Source organism: Benincasa hispida, chromosome 2, assembly GCF_027475165.1.
Source record: "Benincasa hispida cultivar pf3 chromosome 2, pf3_genome.v1.1, whole genome shotgun sequence".
In the NCBI taxonomy this organism is placed as follows: domain Eukaryota; kingdom Viridiplantae; phylum Streptophyta; class Magnoliopsida; order Cucurbitales; family Cucurbitaceae; genus Benincasa; species Benincasa hispida.
In genome coordinates, this window is record NC_143479.1 from 14,285,685 (window position 1) to 14,298,033 (window position 12,349).

The 12,349-nt window shown below is 35.6% G+C and overlaps 1 protein-coding gene across 6 annotated transcripts; it reads left to right on the forward strand.

The window, feature by feature from the left end:
- The first annotated feature begins 3,734 nt into the window (after window positions 1–3,734).
- On the forward strand, window positions 3,735–11,250 carry LOC120072326 (uncharacterized). 6 transcript variants are annotated; one of them, XM_090310556.1, is made up of 9 exons: window positions 3,735–3,965; window positions 4,339–4,495; window positions 4,588–4,743; window positions 4,870–5,026; window positions 8,473–8,517; window positions 9,499–9,664; window positions 9,817–10,187; window positions 10,531–10,642; window positions 10,714–11,250. In XM_090310556.1, exons 1-9 carry the CDS (start codon window positions 3,840–3,842, stop codon window positions 10,717–10,719), a joined length of 1,296 nt encoding a protein of 431 aa, XP_090166682.1. In that variant the 5' UTR covers window positions 3,735–3,839; the 3' UTR covers window positions 10,720–11,250. The 6 variants fall into 6 exon arrangements, with proteins under 6 accessions (XP_090166682.1, XP_038880725.1, XP_038880726.1 ...); XM_039024798.2 differs by having other exon boundaries at window positions 3,745–3,965; window positions 4,828–5,026; XM_039024797.2 differs by having other exon boundaries at window positions 10,531–11,250.
- Window positions 11,251–12,349: the final 1,099 nt, after the last annotated feature.

The window sequence follows — 12,349 nt, forward strand, 5'->3', positions numbered from 1 at the left end:
CTGTTCTTTATATCAATTAGTCTTATTTATAGACTTGCATGTGAAGGTTTTGAGTGTTGATTTGATTATTATGTTCCCAAATTATTATCTAAAATATGTAAATTTGAATATTGAAGTTTTTTTCACCTAATTTTTTAGATTTAGACTATCTGATGTTGTTATTTATGTCAGTGACATTTAAAAGCTTCTATATCAAAATAATTACTATAGATAATATATAAAAAGAATAAATTAAAAAAATAATATCTCATAAAAATAAAAAAATGTAAATTAAATATCTCATTTATATAAAAATAATTACAAAAATCAATGTGTCCCACAAGGCGGACATCGTCGATTTCGAGTTGGTTGTCGTCGTCGACTTCGAACTTGAGGTTGCTCGAGTTCTTCTTGATGTTGCTTTGGTACTTCTGCAGGCGCTTCATAATATAAATATTCATTATGCTCTCCACGACCCCGACCATGTCCATGCACGTATGAAGACGAAGGACCAACCTCTCAGTCATAATGTCTTGAACCAAATGTTGGCATCATCATCATCGGACTAACATAATCAGTTTGACTCTGTGTCTGCATCATAGGGGGCAACTCTTCCACATTATGTGCAACCTCATTAAACTCATCCTCTTCCTGAACAAGTCCTTTACGTCTAGGAGTTAGTGGAGGAATAATAGGTATATCGTACATATAATGAATTTCCTCCATATAGCTTTGGTTGTCACTACATATAGCAAGAACCTGGTTCGGATCATTCGCAACCTCATGGAGTCTACGGTTATTCAATCTCTATGAATTATAAAACAATTAGACAATATTTAAAATAAATTTAAATTAAAAATAATTAGATAATATTCATTTACCCGATGACCTACAGTTGCTCCCAAACGAGTGACGTAGTGCCTAATGATATTATTATACCAATAAATATATTTTGGAGTGACATCTTTGTTAAACTATTTAAGAAAAACCTCCACTGCAATAAACCTTGCACGATAGTGCCATCGCACTACCATGTGTAACTTTTTCGGACCAATCTCCAGTCCTTAGGTAAATATCATGCAGTACGGGTTTAGTATTACAAGGCGATGAGACATCCTGCTGAAAACTGAATTGTCTCATCACCCTGTCAGGAAGATGCTACTCACTAATGTGAAAACATATGAGAGGACTCATCGTCCGCCATATGTTTTGACCATTCGTACAAAAATTAGGCAAAGTATGCATAATAATTTTGTACGGCTCCCAAATAACCCGAAACACAAAATATTATGTTAGAAAATATTAAAGACAAATACAACAAAAATGTGTATAAAATAATCAATTAGGTTCAATCTAATGTACCTGTTCAGGTTGAAGCAGATCAAACATGTATCTATACTGGCTGACTACATGTGTGGCTGTCCTAGTCACACAAAATTTGTCTCTCCACCTAAATTTTTAAATTGATAATTTAGAATTTAAATTAACTAGATCAGTGATATAAAAATTAAATTGAATTAAAACAACATACCGAGAACTGTGGGCTCGTCCAACTAACTGAGCATCATTAACATGTAGCTGTGGAGCCATTGTTGGAAATCGCTCCCAAGCCCATAGTTGCAAAAGTATGAGAGGCCCAACTATCTCTTGAATCTCAGGTCTTGTTGCTTTGCATAGTTATCTATACAACCATGCTAAGCATGCTCCACCCCACGAATACCGCCCCGCATCATAGAGGTTGGCTAACAGTGGCAAGAACATCAAATGAACAAAATGGCTTGATTTATCTGAAAACAGACTTCCACCCATCATTTGTAGTATATATGCTCGTGTATATCTTATGATAGTTTCCTCGTCTGCATCATCTATGAGCTGACGAAATTGTGTTCCTAACCATATTAAACTTAACCTTGATCCTTTAATCTTGTCGGCAGGTGGAGTCGCACCGAGGTACAGTTGACAAACTTTTAACTAGTCATCGTACATCACTCCGGTGACCGGCTCACTGTCAACAAGTAACCCCAACAACACTTCTATGTCTTGTAGAGTGATAGTGCACTCTCCAACAGACATATAGAATGTATGCGTCTCGGGCCTCCATCTCTCGACCAAGGCTGTGATCAGATGCCAGTCCAACTGAATAAATACTAAACTAGCAACCCCATAGAATCTAGATGTGCACAGTAGCGGTAGTATTCAAGGGTGGAGCGGGATAGTGCACTGGAGAACTGCCTCTCGACACCTGCAAGATATTTCTCTAGTAGTACGATCTCGTCATACAACAGATGATCGATGAATGGACTGGTCGTACAAAACATCGGGATCAACAGGTCCTGGGTTTAAAGCCATAATCTGAAAAAAAAATTTATTTCTCAATTAAAAAAATATTTGTTTCTCAATTAGAAGAATAATGTACAACTTAATTAAAAGAATAATGTACAACTTAATTAGAAGAATAATGTACAACTTAATTAAAAGAATAATGTACAACTTAATTAAAAGAATAATTTACAACTTAATTAGAAGAATAATGTACAACTTAATTAGAAGCATAATGTACAAGACAAGTTAATTAAAAGTTATGTACAAGTTAATTAAAAGAATAATGTACAACTTAATTAAAATAATAATGTACAATTTAATTAAAAGAATAATGTACAACTTTATAATATAAAAAAATTGAATATACAATAGGAGAGAGCGAGATATTCAGCGAGATTGTAGGAGAGAACGAGATTGAGAGAGCGAGAGGTTCAGAGAGAGCGAGATACTCTCAATCTCGTTCTTTCCTACAATCTCTGAGAATGGAAGCTCCAATGGAAGTAATATACAAACCCATCTCTGAGAATCAATCTTTCGTCATTTTATTCGATCATTGAATTTATCTTAGCCGTTGCCTACTGAGAGAATTTATCATTATTTTTTCAGAATTTTGGTTATTTTGTTTGTATGTAAATCATGTTAGATGAAAGTCTATTCTCAAGCATGGTAACTTGCATAACCAAACCTTTGTTTTTAGTTTAATTATATAAAAGATGGAAGTTTGAACATTTTACCTTACAGATATGTAACATCTTGAGTTAATTCAAAGTGTACTAATTAATGATAACATAGCATCCATTAATGATAGTTCTTATGGTTAAATTAATTAAAACCTTTTAACAACGTATGTATGAAAAATGTTGAGGATATGAGATGATTGCATAGGATTAATTAGACTAAGCTTATCCTGATTGTGTAAAGAGCATTAGTCATGGCCGCTCTCTCCTTTAACCCAATTATTATTATTTAGAAGAATAAATGAAATTACACAATTTTAATCTATACAAAAGAAACTGGCCAAATTTTAATTTGAAAAAATTAATTCAAAACAAATACTGAAATAAAATTAAAAAAGAAGGAGAAGAAGGAAAATGACAAATTGGGCCCAAAACTGAAAACCAAACCAACATGAAACCCATTCAATTAAAATCCAAACTACTAGTTCTCTATTTTATAAAACCAATTAGGTTCGTTTCAGTTTCGATTTATTTCAAAATTGAGAAAATCGTTGACTATCACCCTACAAAGCATGAAATTTAGGAATATTTTATATAAGAATTAGTATCACTTTTGCAGCGAGGTATTAATAATTTCAATTCATAAAGATGTTCTTAATATTTTAGAAAAAAAATTTAAGAGTATTTTTAAAACAAAACGCCAACCGTTTCTATCTCAAATTAAATTTTTGGTGTCTTATTTTCCCTCTTTAAGTTTAAAGGTATTTTTTTTTTTTTGACATAAAGTACAGAGAAATTTTTTTTCCGGTGAAGAAACCCGAAGTAGAGGAACTTTGCTATGCGCAGTGACCTGAAACCGCTATGGCAGAACCAGATGAATGCAATAGTACCACCGACGACCAAGAGGCGGCACTCATTGCTCTAGTCGAGCATCGTACTCGTGAAGTTCACCATCTCCAGCGGCGTATTTCCTACTACTCTCGTCAGGTTTTCACTCCTAGTTTCTGTACCCTTCCTTATTAATTCTCCTTTAACGCTTCATCTTTTTGGTAATTATACCTGACCGGCAACAATGTCAAGTCGACTCAATACCTCGTCTCTTAACACCGCATTTCTTTTTAATCTCCGGAGTCCGAACATTATCAAACTTTAGTTTGAAATGCTGGACTGGTTCCTTCTTTTTTGTCTATTACATATCAGAAATGTTACCTTCGTATTTTATGTGATTCCATTACTTGCTTGAAGCCAGGAATGGCATATCTTTTAATTTTAGGGCTCATCGGACAAGCTTTCTTGTTAGGTCTCTTGAAATATTTGAAAACATATTATCAGTTCATATGCACTTGCAAAACTTCTACAGCTAGAGGAAGCAGAGAAGCGGTTACAGGAATCTGAATCTTTGTTGGCCCGCTTTCGAGGTCTGCGTTATACTTTGCCATCAAGAAGTTCTCAGGATTGTGGGTTCAAATGTGTGGAGGCTGAGCCTAGATCAGCCAATCCTATTCATTCCAATGGAGGTTGTTATGTAATCTGCCTAGTTAGTTTACACTGCATTCAGCTTTTACTACTGTTCCTACTATCTCTGATGTCCTAATTTGAATACTGTCAGGTTCTGAAGAAAAAGGACTTCTTGGTTCCAGTCACAGCCCTTCAATTCCCAATCGCTCTAATCTTGCCACAACAGGTGAACAGGAAAAACCTTGTATGGTCTCTTCTATCGGGGGAGTTGTTGATGATCAAAGTGATAGGAAAAGAAGAAAGTTTGGTAATGCTTCAACACTTTGTTTAAGTGCCATCTTTTCTCATGCTACTTCATTAGTTTCAGATGATGTACTGTACTACAACTCAGGTTCTCCCATTGCACTCATGATGTCTGCATTGTGTATGTTAGAGCAAAAAGATCACAAGGAATTGATTCCATTAGTAAGGAGTAGCTCTTCCCCATTGACTGACCAGCGAGATGCTAGTTATTATTTTTCTAGTCGGCACAGGAGAAAACTGAGAAGCCTTGCTCCATCTCCAGTTAATGACCAACTTTTTGTTACCAGGTAAGCGATGGTTTTATTAGAAAAGACATAAATATAGATGCATATGAAGGAATACACAGAATACAAATGCACATACATATAACAAAACAGGAATATGTATAAAATATAAAAGATAACTAAACTACAAGACAAGCCTAGTAATTTGAGTTATTTCAATGCTTACCCTCCATTTTTTTTGAAGTGATTGCTTACCCTCCATTGTTACCCATACTATTTGTAACAAATCAGCATAACAACTTTTCTTAGTACTCTAATTCCTAAGTTTGAGGCTCTCATCACCTTTAGAGGCCAATAAGGAAGTGATGGATTTAGCAGAGAGCACCCTATTTTTCTCTAATTTCCAGCACCAAGCATCACATATGGCCCATTTATCAATTTCAATATCCTTTAGATTTCTCATAGAAAGGAAATTCCAACTGCCTATAGATGACTCCCAAAATTCAGATATCGATCCATTAGTCTTCTGAGAAATTGCATATAATGATCGGAATCTGTGAGAAAAATACCCCAGTCAATAGTCAGACCAAAAACTGGTAGGGCAGCCATTTCCAACCTTATAAGATAAATTGGACCAGATCAACTCTTTTGTACTTTGAATATATCTCCAGGAGCAATTATTTCATAACTTCCTGTGGTCTGGGAGAGGAAGTAACCATATTAACCATCTTCTCAGAATCTCAAATGGGACATTCTCAAAAAACCACTCAAACAAAGAGGCCTGGGCATTATTGATATTAAACAGCAGAAGAAATCTCTCTTGGCCAAATGGATTTTGCGGTTTGGAGTGGAAAAAAGGCCCCATGGAGAAAGCTCATCAAGGCAAAATATGGAACCAAGCACTTTGTTTGAAGACTGTGGAATCAATCAATGCATCTTCTAGAAGTCCATGAAAGTACATTGTGAAACAGAGAACAAATTTATCAAAATATCCATTGCAAACACAGAAATGGTGCCTCTACTGCTTTTTGGACGGACCGATACATGGTTTGGAAATAACCCCCCTCCCTTATCAGACTTATCCCAGGCTGTTTGCTATTCCAGAAACCAAGGAAGCCTCCATCACTGATATATGGAACATTCAGAATGGTTTTTGGGAAATGAGATTAAGGAGGAACCTCAAGGATGAGGAAATTCAGGAATGGGCTGATCTTACACACCACATCCCCAATATTGTTTTGACACAAGCCGCTGACTCATGGGTTTGGAATCTTGACAATAATGGGGTCTTGACAACCAACTCCCTTTATTCTCATCTCCTCGAATCACAACCAACTAGCTCTCAGATTATCATCAAGAGGGTTTGGAAGATCAAAGGCCCTAAAAGGATCAAATTCCTTATTTGGGAGATTGTACACTCATGTCTCAACACTATGGATAGGTTGCAAAAACGCTGTCCCTGGAATGCTGGAACTATCTCTCTCCATCATGGTGCTGCCTTTGTCAAAAGAGCCACAAATCTCTCAGTGACTTGTTCATCACTTGCCTTTTTGTGGACAATTTTTGGTTGGAAGTTGCTGCAGTTTTTTTATGGTCCCTGGTTACCCCTAATGACTCTCTCGATTGGATTAAATCATTGTATACTGACCATCCTTTCAAGAGCGACAAAGAACGAATATGAACCAGTATCATTTGTGGAAGATTGAAGAAAGAAATGCTAGGATTTTTCAAGATATCGTCAAATCTTCCAAGGAGATTTTAGAGTTAGTCATTTTTTTTTTAGCGGAAACAAGCCTCTTCATTGATATAATGAGTGAGGCTAATGCTCAAAGTACATGGTAGATTATCAAGGAAAACAAAAGGCCTTAGACAAGAGGACCCAATCACAAAGAAGAAACAATACAACTCAATTCAACAAAGAAACAAAGAAGTAACCATATGCTGGAAAAATGAAAGAACTCCAAATAATACTTAGGCCTTGAAAGGAAAAATTTCAAAAGGCTGGTAGGGAGTGCACCAAGTAGATCCAATCATCTTGAAAAATTTGAGACAAACCAACCAACCAAAAATTAACAAGAACCAAAGACAGCGAACAGACTTCTGAGCCGGGTTAAACAGGAAGCTAAAACCAAGCCTCAGAAAATGAAGTCTGAAATACAACCCCTTCCTCCACTAAAGAAGTTGTAGCATCTCCTTCCTTAATAAACAACTGATGACCCCTCTTCAAAGTTGAACTAACAACAAAACCCGAGCAAACAACTCAACTTTAGACCTAAAACTTCAGCCTTAGAAGCACCTCATAAACCTCCAACAGGAAGAACTCGGGCATCAACCCAACTGTAAACCACAAGCTTCAACTATAGACACAAGATGGGAAGGGATTTCGGAAGCTTGCAGAGAAGTAAAACAGTAAGCTCTAGCCTCCTCATACCTTGAAATTTCTTCTTCTTGAAACAAAGCATTGAAATCATGCCCAAAGTCATCGACAAACTTTGACTCTTATTAAACAACCTCAGCCCTAAAGCAATCTGAATCTTCACTACTGACACTCACTGAAGAATCTTCATCTAAATCTAAATGCCTCTTTTTTTTTTTTTTGAGTAATTGTAGAGCTGCTCATAATACATTTTGAATGCTTTCTTTTGGTGTAAAGATACATGGAAATGGTTCGGTTTGATGGTCAAATCAAACCGAACCGAATTTTCTAATGTGTGAAACCGAACCGACTTATTGGTTCAAATCGAACCGAACTGAACTGCATATATGCGATTCGGTTCGGTTTTAAATATGATTTTGGTATTTTTAAAAAATCTATATTATATTTTTTTAATTAAAAACGATTCGGTTCGGTTTGGTTTTAAATTCGGTTTTGTTTTTTAAATTAAAAACTCTTCGGTTTTAAATTCGGTTTTACTCTTTTTTTAATATATAAATATATAAATGATATATATATATATATATATATATATATATATATATATATATATATTAGTTAAAAATGGTTTGGTTCAGTTTCAAATTCGGTTTTCGAAATTGAAACCGAACCGAACCAAATTAATTTGGTTTCAACCGGACCGAACCGCATTTTTCGGTTCACTGAGTTTTCGGTTCGGTTTTTGCAGTTTGAATGGCCATCCCAGGCATCAAGAGCCACAGTTTCTCTTTTCTTATTTCAAATTGGAAGCATCTTTTGTATACCCTTTGTTAGGATCCTTTTTGTATATTCTTAGGTATTTCATTCGATCAATTAAATTGTTTCTTATTCAAAAAAGGAATATACCTTCAGGAATCCTTAATGGCATTCCTCTCAGCATATTAATTGTTTGTTTGCTTTTATTTTGTTTTTTGGTTTTTTGGTTTTTTGGTTTTTTGGTTTTTTGGTTTTTTGTTTTTTTGTTTTTTTGTTAAAGAAGCCCCTGCTAAATTTCTATATTTATAGTATAATGTACAAGATGGTAAGCATTGGGGTTACCTTCTCTAACAAGTGCTTGATGTTGGGACTTATGTAGTGCTTTGGATGGAGTGATCAACCTGTGGCAAGTTCAGTCCAAGGGGTAAGTCTTTCTCAATTGTTTTCTTACTTGTGTTGAACTTAACCCAAACGGAATATTGGGACTATAAAAACCTTTGTTTTAATCTTCAATTATATGTTTCTTTTATAAAATTTAATCTTCAAATATTTGAATGCGTGCTATTGCATATTTAAACTCTTTATTTTACTACTTTCATTAATTAATTATGGTTATTTAGATTGGATAGAAATAACGGTAAGTCTAAATCAATATTTTATTTTTAAAAAAAATAGGTTAAATAACTATTGCCTAATTCTATATTATAGCAAAGGTCAAACCATTGATTGTGCCTGAGTTCTAAAAAATTGTTAAACTGTTAAAACTCTAATACAGTAGAAAAGTGCATGTTTGGTTCTCCAGTACTTACACTATGACTAATTTTCATTAATTTTTTTGAACAAGAGATTAATTTTTTTTAAAAATGATATTAGCAGTTAAAGGAAAAAGGCTAATGGAAATATGCTATAGATCTACAGTCCAGTCTTTCTTAGCTACCCAAAAGATGCAAAATATCTGTTCTTTTTTAGAATAGTGATTATAGTCAATAAATGTAGTATGATCGGTTTTGATCACATTTTATTTAATTTAGGATAAATGACTTTTTAGTCTTTTAGTTTCGACCAAAATGTCAATTTAATCTACAATCCAGTCTTTATTTTATGAATGTTGAAGACTTGATTGTAACATTTTGAAACTTAGGGAAGAAAGTGATATGTTACCTAAATCTTAGGGACCAAAAAGGTAATTTACCTTGGTTATTGTCAAAAGCTTTATTTGGTCTGGCCTAGAAGAAAGTCTCTCTATCTGACCATTTCTTTTATCAGCCAATGACAATATTATTATGATTACCTAACCATATTTCTAGCGTGATCCTCATTTTAGTTGTTTTTTTAGATATAAAGCCCCACATTGGAGTTTAAGGTTATATTTTTGTTCCCTGCTTCCCTCATTATCCTTTTTCAGGTTGTTTGCTTCTCTTCTTTGTACTACTGACTGTATGTCTCAAAAGCAGAGGAGATGGCCTGAAGATATAGCATGGCACCCGGATGGAAACAGCTTATTTTCCGTGTACAGTGCTGATGGTGGAGATTCTCAAATATCGATCTTGAACTTCAATAGGACTAAAGAGGTAAGTTGTGTGCTGATCTGATTATTCTATTTCATACTTGGTCCCGTGTGATACAAATTATTGGTGCTAAAAAGTATGCTGTTTCCTCAAAAGATGTTATTCTATAACACCTCAGTTTGAGTAGGCTTTTCTATGTATATATCTATTGACAGAAGGCCAGTGTTACTTTCTTAGAGGATAAGCCTCATGTTAAAGGCATTATCAACAGCATTAGTTTCTTGCCTTGGGAATCTGTTCCATTCATTACTGGTGGCAGTGACCACGCTGTCGTTCTATGGACTATGAAAGATAAACAGAACACATGGAAACCAGAGCTATTGCACAGGAATCTGCACTCTTCAGCTGTCATGGGTGTCTCAGGGATGCAGATGAAGCAAATTGTACTTTCTGCAGGTGCAGACAAGAGAATCCTTGGTTTTGATGTTCAAGTAGGAAGTGTACTCTTCAAGCATCAATTAGAGAATAAATGTATGAGTGTCTTGCCTAATCCACGTGACTTTAACCTGTTCATGGTTCAAACAGGGTAAGAAATTACTTTTTTGCTCCTCCTATTAGATTCTTTGTTGTCGTTATCTGCAAGTTTCTTCAATATTTAGAAATATGTGTATAGCTTTTCTTTTCTCTCAATGGTTTTATCCTCGCTTTTTAAAATTTAAATACGTTTTCAATTGAGAAATTTGATTTCCAAATGAAAACAAGTACAACGTCAATAGTCAACTAATAGGAATTGACCTGCCATAATTAAGTACTTCTCTTGAATGGAACCTGTTTTCAAATTAATAGATATTGACCCCTGGACTGACTACTTATGTGTAAGACATTGGTCTATAAAACACTCAATGGTGCTTTTACTGTCTTACATGCAGAAGTCCAGAAAAGCAACTTAGATTATTTGACATTAGACTGGAACAGAAAGAAGTCCACGGTTTTGGCTGGAAGCAAGAAAGCAGTGAATCTCAATCAGCTCTGATAAATCAGGCATGGTCACCTAATGGTTTACACCTTACATCTGGTTCATCAGATCCTATAATTCATGTTTTTGACATCAGGTATAATTCTCACATGCCATCTCAATCGATTAAAGCTCATCAGAAACGCGTCTTCAAAGCTGTTTGGCTCCATTCTCTTCCTTTTCTTGTTTCCATTTCATCCGATTTGAATATTGGACTGCACAAAATGGCCTAGATATTCCATGTGCAAGTTATTAATGCTGCTTCCTATCTGCCATAAGAGGGTCATCTCGTGTTGGACATTTTTGCACGTTCTCAAAACAACTTATCAGGAGGTGATTTGGATACTATGGAGCTAATGATAGAAGCAACTGTGCTTGAGTTAGTTCAATGTGGTTGTGATAACATTAAAACCTGATGACAAAAACCACGAAGAGTTGATGCAACTGCCGCTTGTGACTGGATAGGTTTGTGGGGATATATGTAAATTTGTTGGTTTTGCTGCCCTACATGTATTTTAAACGAACTGTGGATGGATATAGCTGTTTCACTATGTTAGAGGGCTCATGCCTTCCTGCTATTTGGAACGATTTGACTAGTTTAATTAAAGGAGAAAATCTCCAACTTCTAAGTTCATACACGTTTCTTCAGCATTCTATGGAAGATATTCTCAATTTTGAAATCTCCAACAAATTACGCCTTTAGTCTCTTGTGGTTGACCTTCCGGTCATCGTGCAGTGCAGTACGTTGATTCCAATAAATAGAGGCTGTGCTGCGTGGTAGGGGTATGAGCATTATTACCGCCTTTTGAGACTTGAAGCTGGAACCAACATGTGTTTTGTATATCGTTGAGAAATAAGATCTAAGTGAATGATTTCTGTATGTATTTTCTTGATCAATAACACAATTATATAGGTATAAATAACTTGATCCAAGACTAAAATTAGCTAACAAAACCCCTAACAAGGCTCAACCTACCATATGAAATCCTGATTGAAGAAGGTCGACTTTACAATTTCACATCTCTCCTCAAACTCAAGGTGGCAGGGTAGAAATTTGTAAAACCTGGATTTTCATTTTTCCTACTTAAGTCGGAAATTAAGGGAATTAACCAAATTTAAGTTAAATTCTATGTTAAAAAAAGGAAAATTCTAGATGTTTAAATAGATTGTTGAGTAGTTTTGAGTTAAGCCTTAACTAGTGAAAATTTAGTTAAGTATGATGCCAAAAAGGAACAATGCGTTGGAAGCCAAGAAAGAAATGACTTAAGTATTTGACAATGCGTTGGCCTTGTGCTAAACGTTGGTGTTGTGCCATGCGTTAGCCATGAACATTTGAGAGGTTATTTGGGCGTAGAAAGATGTTAAAGTGTGGCCGAGAGGAAAGGCTATGCGGGGACAAGCATGCGGCAGCCAATGTCTTGAGAGGTTAGCAAAGCATGCGGTAGCCTCAAGTTGCACGGACATGGGCGCTGGGCATTGGAGTTGCGCGCGCTGGTTGATCGTGTAGTAAATAAGCAGTGCTACATGATGAGGTAGACGATCGTGTAGCAAATGAGCAGCGCTACACGATGGGGTATGCGATCGTCTAGTAAATTAGTAGCGCTACATGATGGGATATGCGATCATTTAGTAAATTAGCAGCGTTACACGATGGGGTATGCGATCGTATAGTAAGTGAGCGACGCTACATGATGAGGTAGGCGATCGTGTAGGTGAGCACTGGATGATCGTAT

Coding starts and splice junctions, on each gene's coding strand:
- LOC120072326 (XM_039024795.2), top strand. CDS start 3,840: ATGGCAGAACCAGATGAATGCAATAGTACCACCGACGACCAAGAGGCG. Junction 5,027..8,472: donor GACCAACTTTTTGTTACCAG/GTAAGCGATGGT, acceptor GGACTTATGTAG/TGCTTTGGATGGAGTGATCA. Junction 8,518..9,498: donor TGGCAAGTTCAGTCCAAGGG/GTAAGTCTTTCT, acceptor ATCCTTTTTCAG/GTTGTTTGCTTCTCTTCTTT.